The following is an 18,997-nucleotide window of genomic DNA, read 5'->3' as shown; positions in this document are numbered from 1 at the left end:
TAGAATTGAAACAATTTGTATTAATTAAAAAACTCTAAAAACCAACTAGAATTTCTCCGAATCATATTAAAATAAGTTTCATGAAAATAGCCATCCACAATTCGCAGAGTTTTGCGATTTTGTAAGAAAAGAAAAAATCAACTTCCATTTTTTGTCACGTAACGACACTCTCTTTAAATGCTTATATTTCAGGACCAAGCAGTTCGATTGATTTCATTTTTCGGTTAAATATAGAGCTAATTATGTGCTATACAATGGCCCAAAAAAGTTAAAGAAAACAAATGGTATTCCTTTTTTGTATCACATTGAAATCGTACGACTGTCACGTGCGCCACCATGGGAATGCCCATATGTAAATCTTAATTTAAGGAAAACTTTAATTATTTTCTGGTGTTAGTGTTAAATTTTTGTTTTATCCGTAACATAAATAAATGCATTCAAACATATTTTTTTAGAAAATTTATTTATCAATAATGAAATCCCAATTTAAATGCTCGCCACTGTATGTAAGTATATATGCCCACAGTCTTTTCGATATTCTGTTTACTTTGCTAGCACACATTGTTGCCAATGCAAATTATATACCTATATAAGCACGTACCCTCTCTAGATATTATAATGTAGCAGAATACTACATACATATGTACATACGTCTACTATGAACTCTATAGTAAATGAACTCTATATCTACTATGTATCAAAATGCATGAAAATACTACAAAGCTTCCTTGTGCTACTATTTTGCTTATGCTGCGAATATGGAGTATAAGAATTTTTAATGTGTTCATATGCACATGAATGCATATGTATGTATGTACTTACTCCTTTTGCCTGCTCGCAAGACTGTGTAGTAATTTTCGTAGTGAATACTAAAACTTTAATGACTTGGGTGTGTGCCCTCTTAGCCAGCGCTGCTTTTTATAGGAGTAACTGCAACAAAGTGGTGTAAATAGCGCTTTTTACTATTTTTAGTTAACTTCAATTGCAGTAATTACTTGAAGACGATGTCGAAAAAATTTGCGACTCAAAATTCTTTCAAACTGAATATTTTCATTTAAACATCGCTCCTTTAATTTATTTTTTATTTTATTTTTTTCACGCTTCATATTTCTCACTAAAACGCCTTTTTAATTACTCCACAGCAACGCCTAATTAGTTCAGCGACTACTTTCATTTCAAATTGGGTACCACTTATGTATAAGGTGAAGCTAGCTAGTTGTGCGTGTAATTAGTTAATAACCCTTCTCCCTAGAAGCTCTTCTAACGCCTTACAAAAAACACACCTTTGCAAGCCGGCTGATGCTTCTGATCGTTGGCGCTTTTAAGCTTTTCCACATATTTACTACATACTTACATGCATCCCCTATGAAATGCTATCACGTGCATGATTTCCATTGAAGGGGGGACTCTTTTGCTTACCTTTGGCTTTGGCAGGTTTTTCTTCTATTTTACTATCCTTTAATGTTGATATTCAATGAAGCACAAAACCACCGTTTCTACATCTAATCCTTGCGTACATTTTCATGGAATTTTCAATGTAGGCTACAAGGATTATATGCTTCTTACTAGATGCCATTCAACTCTTCGATTTACCGTCAATACATTGGCGCGCAAAACATGAATACGTTGGTGGTATATGCATACATATGTTTATGTGTGTATGTATGTACATCATTATGGTGGTTTAAAAGTTTTTCTGCGCCCTTCTGAACTGAAGAATATCGAAAGTAAGAAGACCTGCCGGGACTTTGAAGTTTTCCAAATGTACTACATTTTTTTTTTTTTGAAATCGCTTAACATTTAACCGCCGGGGTTTTGAAAATTTTCATATATCTATGTATTTCATATGGCGAGAATAAATTGTTGCATGGAATTGCTATAAATTCGTTTAACCCTTACTACAGAACTTAAAAAAAATGGAATAACTACTGATATTGGTCTGTGAGACCACACAAATTTTATTGTAAAGTAATAAATATACATAGATGTAGATCGTTGCACCAAAATCTGTTTTACAAAAATAAAAAAGCATCGAATTTGTTTTTTAATTTAAACAAATTTAATTTAAATTTTATTATCAATATCTTCAAACCATATATTAAGAGGAAAAAAAACCAAATAGCAACAAATTTATTCATATATTTAAAACGAAAAATACTCTTTTAAACTAAAAATTCTTCAATTTTGCAAGAGTAAATAAAAAATTTGGCAACTTTCACAATGACTGGAGACTAGGGAGTGTTTTAAGCAAGGAAATTTTCTTGGCTTTTTCTATGCAACAAACATAAAAATAAAAAAACAAAAAGGTAAAAATTTACAACAGTTTTTTTTTATGTTAAGCAGCTATTACAAATATTGGTACTGCTCGAAATTCCTGTTAAATTTCCTGGCAGATATGGTTTGATTGGTAAGAGATTTAAAAACCATTCGAAAAATAATTACGTCAATACTGTTGTTGGTCTCACAGACCACGCGTAATTAATTAAAATGCGATTACTACCGCACCTCTCACCGCACACGTTTGCTCGCTGCCGGAATTAACTCATCGCTGACTCGATGAAAGCTGTTCGTAGTGTAAAATTTATTGGCGCGTAAACGAAATCTTTATTTTAATCTAAAGATTTTGTCGTGGTGTGAGAGACCAACAGAGTAACAGTTAAATGTAATGGTTAAAATTAATAATTTTTTTAATGAATAAAAATATTTCCATTCAGAAATCTTCAAACAATAAAATTATGATGCAATTTAAGTTAAAAATTTTACTGTGGCCGGCAGAGGAAATTTCAAAAAGTGATTTTCCTGTATATTTTTGGACCAGCCTAATGTACATCTGTATACGCAAATAAATGCCTACATTAGTATGTGTATACATAACTCTTCATTCAATCGGTTGCTTTAATAACTTTCGAGTCGGAAAATATTTACATTCGTTGCATTCAAAGCTAAGCTTGTATAATATTTTTTTTTTACACCTTCCTTATCAAAAAGCGTAGACTGTTAGAACTTTTGAAGCAGGGACGGTAATCGCTATGAGTAAAATAATTTAAACCGGCATTTAATTAATATTTTATGATTTTTGTTTTTTTCGCTAAAAAATTATAATGTTCCCGTTTCGACATTCGAGGTAGATTTTGAATTTTGATAAATCTATGCATAAACTCCTCAGGGCCTCTGATGTCAATTATCAGAAGAAGCCGCTCAATGGACGTACTACTTCGAAGTTAAATAAGTAATATGAAATTGTGAGCATCTTTAAACTGAAAAACTTATTTCAATACATATTTCAGAATTCAACCGATCTTTTGGGTTTTTGTAGTCTTTTTCCAGTTAAAGAAATGACTTAATATTTTTTAAATGAATTATTAAGTTTTTTTTAAATAAGCTGCTGGCAGCAACAACAATGTTTGTGGACAATCTAGCAATGTTGTCGAAACTATGAATCGTTTGAGCGGACGACTGTAAAGAAAAATACGAAGCTGACAGCCATACTGCCGCTATATACATACACATACATATGTAGGTACCCTATGTATCTGAAAATAAGTAATTATGTACGCCAATCTATGCCACAATGTAGTTCCATCATTTACTACGCGAGTTCGCTTATGCTCGCCATCTCTTCTGCTTCATCACTTTCCAACATTATCATCATCATAGCCAGTCATGGCATTTTGTATTATTATGACAATTAAATGCATTATGACAATTGACAGTGCCAACAACAATAACAAAAACAACAGCTGCTGGTGACGACGAATTTCTCGAATGGTGTTGTCGCTCACAATGAAAAGCATGGACTTACATACATACATAGGTTAATGATGGTAATAATATTTATATATAACGAAATGGTAATGGTAATTTGCTTATAATGGTTCATTACTTATTGTTGTATATGTTGTTAATAGGCACGGTGCTTACTGATGAGTTGTTGAGATTGTGTGTAATGAGAAATTTTTGTTTTTGGCTGGAGTTGTTGAAATTAATAAAAAAAAATAATGAGCAAAAATAAGTTTTCCGGCGGTAAAAATAAAAAATTTATCGAATGTAGAATAGCAACTAGTTTACACGTAACTTTTGTTTAGTCGTTTGGAAAATTCAATTATGTCCAGTCGAATTTTGCTTTCGAACATCATCAATAAATAATAAATGAAATAAAAAAACATGAGATTTTCTTGCTCAAAGTAATAATAGTCAATAATTAACTAAACTGTTTATGGCGAGTCGTATTTTTTCAAAGCTGGAGCTAAAGCTTAAAACATTTATTTTAAAACAATTTACTAGCATTTCTGCGCTTGACTCTTAACTCATAAAATAAAATACCTAGCTAGATTTTCAATTAAATTTTTGTTGTCAGACTGTGTTTATTGTTAATTTCGGTGCCAGTCACGTAAAATGTCGAAGTATAAAATAACGCTGTTTAAAACCGCAGATTTATTAGCTTCACAATAGAATTGCTAAAAAAATAAATGCACCGAAAGGTGAAAAGGTGCCAAGTCCATTTTTTGAAATTTTTCGGGAGAGACGAAAAATCGATGCAGTTGCGCGTTATCTGTCATTCTGAATCAAAAAAATAAATTAAAAAAAATAGGTAGCGATATTATAACTATTATTATTGTAATATGCATAAGGATGCAAGCTTTTGCATTTTTCGTAGTGAATCTTATGGTGTTTTCTTTTCCACAGTAAAAGTTGCCTTTTCATTGCCCTCTTCTAAGTATTTGAACGAAGACAGCAAGAAGAAGGTAACATTTTTCGTTAGAAACTCCATAAAATCTAAAATTTATGTTCGTCAAAATTTTTCTGATATTTTTTAAATGTAGAAATATGTAAAAAAAAAAATTATTAAAAAATGATAAAAAATGGAATGCTTCGTGAGTTTCCGGGACTTTTCGGGATTTCTCTTGTTATATTTTTCGTGATTTTTACGGACCTTTTGGGATTTTATCGAAAACATAGGCTCCAAAAATACATTTTAGTTTTAAATTTATTATTTTATGAATGCGTTCTCTTCGAATTTGTGTTGTGCGGCTTTATGTTGTCATTCAGTTTTACGCCGCACAGTGTTCTATTTTGGAAAAAAGGCGCAAATTCAAATATCGCCAAAACGAGATGAGATAGCGACATAAAAGTAACGGTATTTTAAAGCTTTTGAAATGGAGAATGCTGGAAAAATAGTATTATTCAACATTGAAATGACTTTTAAAAATAGAAGGTTTTATTTTTTTATATATATTTTTTTTTACCTGAAGCCACTAGTAATGAACTTTTCTAAAGTTTTAAACACATATTTTTGCTATTCATGCGTCAAGGAATCCATTACCATGGTCATAAGAAACGAAAAACGTATTTCAAATTCTTTTTTAGAAAGTTCATTACAAGCTTTTTTTAGGTAAAAAAGACGAAAACCCCAAAAATTTATTCTTGAAGGTCATTTGACCTTCACAAGTAAACTTTTGTTAGACCTAAAAACAGCGTGCAATGAACTTTTAGAAAAAAAGTTTTGAATGCTTGTTTTGGTTTTTGCAACAGTGAAAACGCAAGCACAACAAAAATATATGTGTGGCTAAAACTTTTTAAAAAGTTTATCGCACACTGGTTTCAAACCAAAAAAGTAAAAAATTAAAATCTCTTTTCGAAAGTAATTTTAAAATTAAATTATCCAGCTCAAAATCTTTAAAACACCCATACATTTACTTCGGTATCTCTTCCCGTTCGCGAGATATTTAATTTTGTCTCTTATTTTTTCAAAATAGAACACTGTACGCTGGCTCCGAATGGCAGATGGGTTTTTATGAGAGGCTTTTTGAAAGCAAGAAATATACATGGAGGTTTGCCGTTGCCTGCCGAGGTGAGAGCGCTATTATACATATATTTTTTTTTTGTTTATGTTGCTGGGACCTTGAATCGAATCGACTGCGCCAATCACTTTGCAAAAAAAAAGGTCAGCTAGCATCTCACGATATTCTGCATCATTCCATATTCCATTTACGGTTCTTATCACGGATATTCTGCTGGCTACAATTTTCAAGAAATTTTATCATACTCTGTGTATACATTTGTATTATTTTATGCATACACGCAAGTCTGTTACAGCCACTATTAAATTCAATAAAAACACGATTTTAGTGTGCAAAAAAAATACCGCTTGTGTTATTATCAGAATAAATGGAAAAGTCAACAATCGCGGCGAGCAGTGAAAACAACTGGTGGTTGTCTGTCTGCTGCACATGCATACCTATACATATGTATGTGTGTAGATATGTTAGTAGATTTACATATATATATATATATATATCTATATAAGTAAATATAGCTTGTTGTACTGCTTGTCCCGTCGCAATGGGACTGCACACTCAACGTTTGTTCGCCCTCTCGCACGAACTCCTGCTTTGGAATGCTTTTGTATAAAATAATAATATGTTATTAATAAATACATACATATGTATGTACGTAGTATGTATAATAAGTCAGAAATTTTATTTTATTTTTATTTTTGTAGATATAAGAAGATATACACTCATGGACAAAAAAAAAATGACAAATAAGTTTTCAACACAACTTTGCACAAAAATTAGAAAAAAAAACAAAAACACAAAATTCCAAGATTTTACTTAGAATTTCCAGAAAAATGTTTGGTAAGCAGTTCTATATCATAGCCAAAGCAATTTTGATTGATTTTTAAGATTTTTTTCTGGCAGCTCTCCGCATTCTCTTCCCTTTAAAGTAAAACAAAATATTAAAAATCAACCCGAATTCTTAACCGCTTCAATATGCACTTTTTTAAACTAGAATTTAATAGGCTGTAAATATAAAACTGAATTTTTTCTGAAAATCGCGATTAAAAAGTTTGAAATTTTGTTAAAAAATTATTGAAATTTTTGTACAAAGTTTGAGATACGAATTTCTATGGGGCTTGTGATATTATTAGCTCGACTTTTCTAAAAAACAAATTTCTTATGTTTTTTTGTCATTTCATTTTCAAAAATTAATTAACTTGAAATAAACGAAATAAAAATAGCCATGCCCGGTCAAAATGTCGTGCACCTGTTTTTTTTTTGTCCATGAGTGTATATGCTTACATTTTCATATACTTATGTACATATGTATGTAAATATTTACGTATTTATATACATGTCTACATATTGGGCAATTAATATTAATTTATTTTTTATTTTCATTGCAATGTCATGGAAATTGAGTTAAATACTATACTATAATAAAAAATTTCCATACTGTAGAAACAATCCCTTTGAGTGAACACTATGCAAATATGGATATAATGGCACAAATATACATATGTACATTAGGGTGTCCATCGAAAAAATTTTTTTTTTTTTTTGAAATTTCAAGACCCTATCCCCTAATTTCCTTCCGTTTTTATGAGAAATATTAGTGCAAATTTGTATAGATTTTTTTGAAGTCATTTTATATCATTATGTGTATCGCAAAAACTACTTGACCGATCGCGACCAAATTTAGTATACACATTTTGCTTAGCCTCCCTAGGTATCGCCCTGAATATTTTTGAAATCGGACAAAAACCACGGGTTCCACCCACGTAACGGTAATTTCAAAAAACTCAGAGCCAGCTATATTTTAGGGGGAGTAGGTTTTGTCCGATTTCAAAAATATTTAAGGCCGAATTTAAGAACTTCAACTTCAACAATTTTTATGCAATTGCAATAAATGAGGTGTCAGTTTATTTGAAAATAGACTTAATTGAAAATTAGTGATGGTCAAAACTTAAAAAATTAAGAAAAAATATTTTTTTCTTTGGCCGATGAAAAGTGCCAACAATCCAAGTCTGACAATAGATTAATATACATAATTTTAAAAGCCTATAAATCCTCTTCTCACAACATGTTCCATCTTTAAAATTTAATGAAAAGATAGTCACTCAAAAACTGATAAGTCTGTAAAACCTTATTTTCTGACTTAAAATGATAGGTCGCGACCCGTAAATGACTTAAAAAAATCTATAAAAATAGGCAATCATATTTCTCATAAAAGGGAAGAAAATTAGGCGGTAGGGTCTTGCAATTTCAAAAAAAAAAAATAAAAAATTCGATGGCCACCCTAATGTACATGCATACATATCCGTGAAAATTTGTTGTGAACGAGTCGCCTTTTTCACATTTCAGGTGGAGGGCGCAGATAAACATAGATAATCGTGGACACGAGGTCTTAAATTTGCATATTTCGATGCATTTTCAACTTATCATAATTTTTTTTTCAATAATTTGCATTATTTTATAATTAAAATTTGCTAATATACCGCATTGTGCATTTACAAGGCCATTTGCATCAGATTGTGGTTACCCATATTGCTGTAAAAACAAAGGCTGTCATCTCAATAAAAAAACGTATTTGTTTAATATTTTCATTCATCAATTTTATTATTTATTTCATAAGATCATTAAAGGCGACGTATTAAGAGGTTTTGGGCCCTTAAACTACCACTTTTAGGAATATAAGTGTACGAGTATGAATGTGAGTATGAGCATAAATATTAATCTGGATACGAATTAGAATATGAATATGAAAGATTTGAATGATCATGAATCCGAATATGAATATATTTGCTTGTCAATAATCTGCCTACATACATACATACACTATTGTTTGAGTATGCAGTTTTGTAGCTCACTCAATTTCAGTATAATAAAGTGCAAGTTTTAAGTGGCTATAATCTACCGTGAATTTTTGAGAATTTTTTTACTGACGGTCTTCGGTATTTTTTCCCATACAAAAAAAAAAAAAACTCACGCAACAGCATCAGCAAGAAAAAATTCTCAAAAATCAACGGTAGTTTATGGCTACTTTATTATACTGAAATTGAGTGAACTACAAAACTGCATACTCACAAAATTCTAAAGTTTAAAATTTTAAGCTGAAAATTTTGGTGAAAACTTGTCGAACTTTCCTAAATTTTGTAAAAACTTTGAATCATTAATTTATAAGCAATTTGATGCAGAATGAACTATGTTACTATTCAAAATTAAAACATTGCAAATATTAAAATTAAAAACATTGGAAATATTAAGAAAAAAACACTGTACGAAAACATATTCTGGCTAGTGTATTATGCTCTAAAAACAATCTTTGTGGAAGATGAAAGTTTTTGGTCAATATCTTAGGCTCGCCCAAGTCCACAAAAGTTCAATGTGCTCGAAAAAAATACTAATGAATAAATACATTACTTAATTAATACATTTCTTTTACTAAATTGCAAGTATCTTCGAAAGTATTAGTCATACAAAATTATATATAAATATGAACCTCTTTTTGTAGAGAATCGATGTAAGCTAAGAAAAAAATTGTTTGAACTTGACCAAAAACTTTCATCTTTCACACAGATGGGTTTTAGAGCATAATGAACCAAATTTTTGCTATTACCAATCAAAATTCTAAAATAGCGGATTTTCGGCCCACGCAAATGTATAAATAACTATTTGAATTATTGCCCCTTTTAGTGTCGTTCTAACAAAACCTGTGTCCAGTATAATTGTATTTATTTTTATATTGTGCTTGCCTAGCTGCATTTCCTTTTTTTTTTTGTTTTTCCTTTTCCTTTCTATGAATAACACAAATAAATAAATACTTAGTTAGCTTTTACTATCTATTTTTGTTCTGCTTTTGTGTATTGGAATTTCATGTAAAATTGCATAACACCAAGTAAGACATGCATACGCATGTTATGAGTATATACATATGTATGCATGCATGCAATTACAAACTTACATACATGCCAATTAGGTTTATTTGTATTGTAGTACATAACTGCCAGAATTTAGTATTATTGCCAGCCAGCAGGTGCCCAGGTGTTGCTCACACGCTGAGCATTGCGTTTATTTTCTTTGTTGTTAACCAACTTTATTTTAGTGTGTTTTTGTTTGTGTTATTTTTCTTTTTATACTAATTTAGACATTGATGATATTGGTTATTTCATATTTGATAACACCCAATCCCAACTCTAATAAAAAATTGTATTACAGAAAAACCCCCATGTTGAATTAGTTAATAGAACATTGTGTGATTTTTTTTTTTATAATTTACGTACATATATAAAATTTCGTATCTAAGTTTTTTCTGGACTTGCTGATTACGAATATGAGAACAATTTTTTTTTTATCTAAAAACAAACACGACAAAACACGGTTTTTTTTTCTTTCTTCTACTTTTCGAAAATGCTTGATTTTTTCATGGGCGTAAAGAAAGTTTCAATTTTGTCGAACGGTTTTACTTAACAGCCAATTACCAACATTTTTGCAACAGCATTATAAAGCGATTATACATACCAAAAAAAAAAAAACCCGCAATCTCTATAAATTCTTTGCATACATGCCCAATTGAACACTTGCATACGAGTTACGTGGACTTCGCCACCTGATTAAATTGTTTAGTTTTATTATTATGTTTTTTTTTTTTGTTTTTTTTTCACTTTTATTTATCAGCAACTGTCGCGCTAATTAGTAACTTTTTTGCCTTAGCTCTTATAGCTAAAAAAAGATGGCATACATATTTACACATGCAAAGTAGCGATAGTAATCTTCTTCATCTCTCTTGTTGAATTAGTGAGGTGTTTACTACACATTACTTCGATTCAATTAAAGTCAATACATTCTACTCACCTTTAAGAGTACTATTTGAAAAAAATTACATTTTGAAGTAGCTAGTCGGTTACACAGTCAAACACTGATTGATTTAAAGCGCAGTTACTCACGGACATAAAAACGGAGAACTTGTCAGCTGACACGATCTATCTTATGGGATTTGTGTGTTAACAAAAACTCACCATCGCATCACCGTGACGTTGATGTTGTTTCTCTCTCTCTTTATTAACAGCAAATGTGATTTTTCTACGGTGCGCTACGTACACGTTCATGGGTAACCGCGCACTTATGCCTGGTTTTCATTAGGACATATCTGACGTCAAATGTTGTCGAAATAATGAAAACTGGTTGTCATCTGGTATCATTTGCGTTTGTTGTCATATATCACCACGCACGGTCATATAAAATGACAGCCAAGTGAAAACGGCTCTCGGGGCGAGTAAAAAACAAAGAAAATATGACAAGTTTAACATCAACTTTCCTATTTTTTATATGATTAATATGTCGGAAACTACTTGACCGAGTATTGATGCCAATTCAAAGATAAGTTTAATACCTTTTTTTATGACGTATTTACTATAACTATTTTTAAAACAAATTTTAGGTAAACACCATTTAAAAAAAAAAATGTATACAAATCGATTTTTACCACTACTTTCGTTAAATTTTGCCCTATAAAAAACATTTCTATATAAGGTAATAACTTGTACTTTCTAGTAATGTAAATTTCTATAGCAATTTCTTCAAAAAAGGTAGTTTTATGAAAAAATTAAATTTTTTGTTTTGTAGTATTTTTGACTTAAAAATATAAAACATCAGAAAAATTATGTACATCAACTGAAAGATAAACAAATCATCATTATTTTGACATCATTAGTTGTTTAAACGGTTATGTAGCTCGATAAGATATTGATATCGAAAAATTTAACTTAACCTCCATCTTCTCTCTATCTATCTTCTTAATTTTTTACTTGCGCTGAACAATTTTGGTAAGGTTGAAATCAGCATGAAGAGTTGTATCCAGTGACATTTTTGGTTTTTCTATAGCTAAAAGGTCGGTATTCTACGTTTTTTGTAAAAATTTAACTTCGCATCTGACATCACTAATGAAAAGGGAATGTCAATCATCTGACACCGGAATTTGACGACAGTCTTTGACATGCACTGCGGTATCGACATTTGGTCAGTTTTTAAAATGTAATCAAAGCGCATTTGACACCAAATGAACACGTGGAGTTCAAGCTTCAAAAGTGTTTTACGCTATCGCATCACACTTAGTAAATTTTTCCATTCTATGGTCAAAATTTTAGTAATTTAAAATGAAATGATTTTGATATTTAATAACCTCTAGTAAAATTTGTTCTTAAAATTTTTTTTGAGACCATTTTAGCCCTCTAACTGCCAATTTTTCAAAACTGGCTTAAAAAGACCCGTTTTCGTGGAGGTTTAACGTGGAGGATTAAGAAGTTCTTCAAAAAGATGTGTTGATAAATTGTATTATTCAATTTATTTTAAAAACTATAACTATTTTCAAAGTCGGTTTATATAAAAAAATTTCATAGATTAAAATTCGATTTTGACCAAAAAATGGTAATTTTAACCCACTGTAAAAACGATTTGTGATGAGATGATGATGTTGTGGCATAGCTTGGTCAAATTCCTATAAATAGCTGCATTCCTTGCGAATGACCCTAGAGTATTAAGTAAAAAAAAAAGAAGAAAAGAAGACACCATGCAAAAAAATCTTCAGATTTTTGTAATTTGACTCTACCATTATTGGTTTGAATAGATCGAAATATGTATTTTAACTTTACAATTCTAAGCCTTTCTGTTATTTGTTTTATTTCTTTTTTTTTTGATAATTTTATTTTATTTTATTCAACAGTTTATTGAGTTTTTTTCTGTTTCGCTTTTTTTATTCATCTTTTTATTTTTGCCTTGCTTTCAATTTTACTTGCCGTACATTTTCAATTTATTAAACATCTACGTTTCTTAGGCTTTATGATTGGGCATTATTAATTTATTTGATATGAACCTTGCTTCTACTTTCAATTTTTCTGTTTGCTTATTTTTTTTGTTTTCCTGTAGCTTCTTCCCAATTCTTTTTAACTGTACATTAAGTCGACTTAGTTATCGTGTTTCAAAACACTGCTGTCTTCTTATATAAACTCTATTTTTCTTTCTTTTTTTTTAAGCGAATTCTGTTCCTTGACTTCCTCTACAAACATTTTCAGGTTTTGCTGACGTTAAAGTTACTTTTTTGTTATTTATTTTTTTAGTAAGACGTGTCTAACTGCTTTGCCAAGAATGGTCGTGTCTTGTTTACGAATACCGCTGGTATTTATGCAGTTCTTGTTTTTGGTGTTATCAAACCGGTTTATCTTGCCCAAATCACCTTCACTGTTCCTTCTTCACCACCAATCGGGCCAAATCGCTGACTTTTGTGCTTGCGTTGTATGTGTAGTCTTATTTCTGCCTGCATGCACTTACTTACTGTCGTAGCTTGGCTTCGTGAATGTTTTAGCATTTTGCTGGTTATGCAGAGTGCTTCTTTACACTTTTTTATGTAAGTGTGTGTGTTAATTTGTTGCTTTTTATGATTGGTGCAGTTATTCGCAATCATCGCATATGTATGTGCATAAATAGTGGGTACTTAATTAAAGTTTTTAATCTTGAATTTCATTCAAAGCTGCAGAATTATCCTGCTTAGAAATTTCAAACAAACTAAAAGATTTGTCTTACAAAGTGGTTTTTAATTAAAAGTTGCGTATACGCCACACAGTCAGCTATGCTGTCGCTAGCTTACAACCTTTTCTAACGAATTTGTTTGTTTATGCATTGATTTAGACGGCAATAGTGGAAAGTCTGCTAATAATTGAGTGCAAATCGCAGTGCAGTGGAAATTAAAAAAAAGAAAGCAAAGCAATAATTTCCTCTACTTATGCTATCTGCACAACTCCGGAATGCAGTAATTGCTTTTGGCTTATGTACGCGCACATTAGGGTGGTTCAGAAATAGATAGGAAAATTAAATTTTTGGAATTTTCCCACTGCCACTCTCCAGCAGAATATAGTAGAAATTAAGGCCCTTCGTATTTTTTTTTAAATCAGTTAATATTTAACCGTGCCACCGTACACGAGGAAAATAAATAGTTTTGTAGAGTTGCTATAAAATCGTCCAAAATAAATATTTTTTGATCAAATAAGAATATTTCCCTTCGGAAATCTTCCAAAAATAAAATTATGATACATATATATTTAGCTTTAAAATTTTACTAGCTATTTTTTAATAAAGTGCCTGATGTGTTTTTTTTTTGTTGGAACCAACATAAAAGAATACATTTTTGTATATAACTTAATTGCATCATTTTCATTTATGCATAACACTTACAACTTTACTTTAAAATGAAATTATGATTTTCATTTAGAATATAATTCAGTCTAAATAAACAGAAATCACTCAAATAATAGCTTCAAAGCCTGCATAAATTTCACAAAAATTAATCACACTTCGAAAATTTTTCATCAAAATTTCAAACTTTTTAATCCAAATTTTTAGAAAATTTAGGTTACGCAGTTTTTTCTGATAAAATATAAATAACAAATAGCTAAAAATTGCCGGTGATTTTTTTTAACATTTTGTTTATTTTAATTTTATTCTTATTAAAAAGATTAAAATTTTGATTACAATTTTTTGAAGATTGATTCGTATTGTGAAATTTATGCAAACTTTGAATGCTTTATTTATGGGGTTTCTCTTTCTTATACATAGATAGATAGAAATATATATTAAATTAAAATTTAAAAAATAAATAAATAAATAAACATAAGTTGCAGACAATATCTATAATTTTGAATTTTGGTGCTAAATCTTTGACTTTGTATATTTTTGGCTGAAACAAGGAAATTTGGAACACCCTACTATACGTGTGTTCATATGCAAGTACGACGGAAATGCTACCAAAAATGTAAAACAGTGTGAGTGAGTTTGTTTCTTGGTTGGTAGAAGTATCTTTGTTTTTTATTTTTTATTATTTTGACAAAAAATACACCTCACAGTGCTAATTGTCATGCAAACAATTCTTAATTTAATCTAAATTTTACAATTTTTTTTTCGTTCGCGCTTGCACTCTGTCACACATTTTCTTTTATAGGAAACTTTTCTGCACTTATTACTATATTTCTTTGGCGCCGTCACAGCAAATACTTACAAGTACATTTAATCGTTTTTGTTTTGTTTTTATTGTCTCTTGCCTATGTACATACTCGTTACTACAAGTATGTTTTTTTTTTTATATTTTTTCGTTTCTTTTCGTTGAATTGACACGAGCGCAAAATCGATGTTTTGCTTTATTTTCTTGCACTCAAATAATGGTGGGTTTGTTGAATATCTACAACTTGAAAGAAGAAAGAAAGAAAAAATCAACGTTTGCAATTTCCACAACAGAACGCTCTCCATACGTGAAGAGCGAGACAATGTTTGGCGCATTTCGGGAGAGCTTGCTTTGTTGACTCTCACTTTAGTACTCACTAACCGTTTTTCTAATATGCGAGTTCTAAATTAGTATATGCATGTGTATGTATGTCAGCGAGTGTGTGAGTTTTTTGTTCAATGTTAAATTGGTAAGACAGATATTTTTAAAAATTTAAACAAAAATTCAACTAAATAAGTGGAGTAAAAAATTAATTAAAAAATAAAACAAAATTAAACAAACTGAAGCTCACTTTTTTTTTTCGTTCTGGCATCTTCAGTTCGAAAAAGCGTGGTGAACACCTATCGTCATCACTCCTTCTAAAATGCCTTACTTTGTGTCATTGTTGAAAACCCTGTTTATATTCGGGAACACACCCAACGCGAATTTTCTATCCACCAGAGCCTCTTCTATTCGTCCTGGCAAATCGACATATGCTTAGTTGTTACGAATCCGGCAGAGGCGCAGTTTTGCCATTTGTCACAAAACCGATGTAGCCAATCTTTACTACTAAGCAGTGGCACATGTCCTAACATTTATCGTGAATATTGGCTTAAATCAAAAACACTCGATAGGTTCGTGATGGTTTTATGGGAAATAACGACACTTTTCGTTTCGTTTCGTAAATTACAAAACACAAAATCTTTAATTGGCTATACTTTAATATATGAAATTTGTAGTTGTGTCGTTATTGCAGAGGACCATCGATATATAAATTGGGAGAATGTGCTGATGTTTGCTGGCAGAAGCAGTGTTGCATTTAAAGTTACTACATAGGAAATTCAAAATATCTCTGACTATTTAAACTACCCTCGTATCTGTGTATGTATGTAAATATGTACATATTTTCAAGCTGGTAACAAAAAATCGCAAGTATAGTTAATGATGAGTACTTGCATAACTTAAAAGTTGTAAACAAAAGTCATGAAATTGGTGTAAAAATGATAAAACTTGTCACGTTAAGCACGCTCTATTCTGCTTCTTTTTCTATTATACTATCTACATTCGTAACGCTTGTTCGCTAACTTACATACATACGAGTTCATATAATCACTAGTAAATGTTTACATATACTATATGCACAGTGGTTCCAAAAAATTTATAATCAAATGACATAACAAAACGAACAAAAGTTCGGAAAACCGGACATTTGATTTATTAATTAAAAGCAGAATATATTGAATACATTTTATTTTATTTTTTGTTGCTTTTTATATTTATGTATGGCACACGGTTTCAAAAATAGGTGTAAGTATTTATGTATGAATGTACATTGCCGGAACAAAGTATTGGCACAGCAAATTTTTCACAATATATGCAACATTTTTTTTTTCTAATATTTTTCCGCCTATTTTGTATAAAACTATGGTTCATTCTACAACAAAAAAAGAAAACATAAAAATATAATTCCTAAACTTTGTACAAAACTCGGGAAAATTCAGCAAATTTTTATGCAAATCTTAAACTTTTTAAACCGGTTTTTTAGAATTTTTTTAGTATGCAGTTTTGCAGCCCATTAAATTCTAGTAAAAAATGCAAGTTCAGAGTTATTAAAAACCCGCATTGATTTTGGAGATGTTTTTTTGTTAAGGGTGTTTTGTATTTGTTCCATATAAAGAATTTTCGAAAAAAAAATGTGTATGAAAGAGACTGCGTGAAAAAAAATTGCCAAAAATCAACGGTAATTCCTAGCTACTTAAAACTTGTACTTTATTACAATAAAATTGATTGGGCTACAAATCTGCATACTCAAAAAAATCTGATTGAAAAGTTGAAAATTTGCTGAATTTTCGCAAATTTTGCACAAAGTTTAGGAATTATATTTTTATGCTTTTTGTCGTAGAATGGACCATAGTTTTATACAAAATAGGCGGAAAAATATTAGAAAAAAAAATTGTTGCATATATTGTGAAAAATTTGCTGTGCCAATACTTTGTTCCGGCAGTTTAGGTACTTATGTACGCTCGTCAATCTAGTCATTCCGTTCACCACCCCATCTATCCCTTGTCAATCGTCCATCATCTTCTGCTGACGTGCGAATAGACCAATTGAAGTCAATTCAGTTCAAGATACATACATATTTTGTTGATTTGACTGAATAAAAAATTTGTATTTGACTTACTTTTTATTATGTCTCTTATTTACTGTGTTTATTGTTTTCTTCACCTTGCACATTTTGAGTTGTATTTATTTGTTTTTTTTTTGTGTTCGTAGTTTTCCCCATTTCAATTGCTCCAACTGTTTGCACCTAAACACTCGTCTATGCCCGCTCTTGCACCCTTTGAGTCACCTAAGCGCCCACTTCGCAACGTTTTTAGTACACTCGTTTGCTCGTAGGCACTCGTGAGCGTGAAAATCCCACATCTGCGCTCATGCAGACCCACTGCGCTCCGTCGCGTATACCTAACATGCAGTGTTGCCATTTTGGTGCTTTTGGAGCTAGATTTAGCTCTTTATTTTTCTATTTAGCTCCGAGAATTGGACTTTAGCTCCTAACTCTTTTTTGTAAGCTCTTTTCAAAATTATCTAGCACCTTTTGTGCTCCAGAAAGTTTTAGTTGTATTTGGTAATGTGTTAAAATTAAAAATCTGTAATCTCATTGTACTAGTGTTGACTAGAATTTATTTTACTGTGCTGATCTCAGGCTATTCTCGATACCTTCATGTAATTCTATTTCGAGTAATGCTTAGAAACGTTCCATTCCTAATGCAAATGGCACGCAGGCACATGGAAATTGGGCAAGTAAGTCGATTAGTTTCTACAGCGTACGCGGGAGCATACAAACTATGCCGGGCCGTAATTCGAGCTCCGATAAGCTCAGACGGTGTTTTCTCTTTCAGGCGACCACGGTAGAAAAAATGCAGTGGAAAAACATACATTTGTATCTACGATAAAATACAGACTTCACCATAAACTGTTGGATATATGTAAGTTAATGAATTCAAAGATTATCTAGAAGAAAATCATTTTTCTGAAAGCACGAATTTTGTTTTTACCCTACAAATTTTACCTTAAGGAGCGAAGGAAATAAAACCGTCCAGAATAATTTTGCGAAAAAATTATTCGTAACCCGAGGTTTTATGGTCAATTCAAATATTTGAAACTGCAGATTTTAACAGTTTGTAAAGTATTTTTAGTTCATTGTCTAATTTATATAAGTACATATATGCATACATAGAAGTGTTATAAGTGCCGTAGCAATGAACTAGAAATATATGCACCTTATTGTGGCTTTAAAGTTTTTTTTAGCACTTAAATTTATAAAATTCGTTGTGTTTATTGAAAATGCGGAAAATGTAAAAAAAAATTACGTCAATGCTCAATTTAAAAAAAACATGTAGCTCTTCATTTGAGCAAATATTAGTATTGTTCAGCTCCTTTTTTCCGACCGTTTTAGCTTCAAACGAAATGTTTCTCTGGCAACACTGATAACCTACAATGCGGGCGCACTTGTTGTTGGCGATGTTTGTTACTTCTGCTCTTAGTCTCATATTGCCTTGTACCGCCCGCCGCCAATCACTCTGGCGCCGTATTCAGTTAGTCACCAAACGTGGAACCTCGAAGTTTGTATTTTGAAGTAAAAGGCCGATTACACACGAGAAAAAAAATAAAATAAAATAAAACCAAAAATCATCATATCGAGCAAAAGTACTTTTGGAGCAAGTGCTGTTTTTTAGTGTAATTAAATTAAGGAAAAATACCAATAACGATTTATTTTAAGATTATTAATCATGCAAGTGTGAAAAAAGCGTGCGGCTGACAAAAAAAAAAACATGTGTACATGTGAGTGTATAGCAAATCAGCTGACTTTTTCGCTGCTCGTTTCGACTAGTGAAACTGTGTAGTATTTATGGTTAGTTTTTTCGTTTTTTATTATTCAATTTGGCCATCAACTTGTTTGATGCGTGGC

General features: G+C 30.9%; 1 protein-coding gene across 6 annotated transcripts in view; it reads left to right on the top strand.

Annotated features, from left to right (window-relative positions):
* Positions 1-18,997, top strand: part of fwd (phosphatidylinositol 4-kinase beta fwd) — a 95,517-nt gene that overhangs the window by 55,488 nt on the left and 21,032 nt on the right. The window contains exon 1 of one of the 6 annotated variants that reach the window (XM_017614308.1): positions 18,685-18,765. The exons of 3 other annotated variants lie outside the window; for them this stretch is intronic. Coding sequence is in view for 1 of the 3 variants with exons in the window: in XM_017614304.1 (XP_017469793.1) it covers positions 18,869-18,870 (2 nt within the window). In the remaining 2 variants the exon portion in view is untranslated. 2 more of the 6 variants (XM_017614304.1, XM_017614305.1) reach the window with 2 other exon arrangements.

The sequence above is a fragment of the Rhagoletis zephyria genome, unplaced genomic scaffold (genome assembly GCF_001687245.7).
Source record: "Rhagoletis zephyria isolate East Lansing unplaced genomic scaffold, Rhagoletis_zephyria_1.1 Rzeph_scaffold_00808, whole genome shotgun sequence".
Lineage (NCBI taxonomy): Eukaryota > Metazoa > Arthropoda > Insecta > Diptera > Tephritidae > Rhagoletis > Rhagoletis zephyria.
The sequence above is the reverse complement of the archived record's forward strand: the minus strand, read 5'-3'. Positions and strand labels throughout refer to the sequence as shown.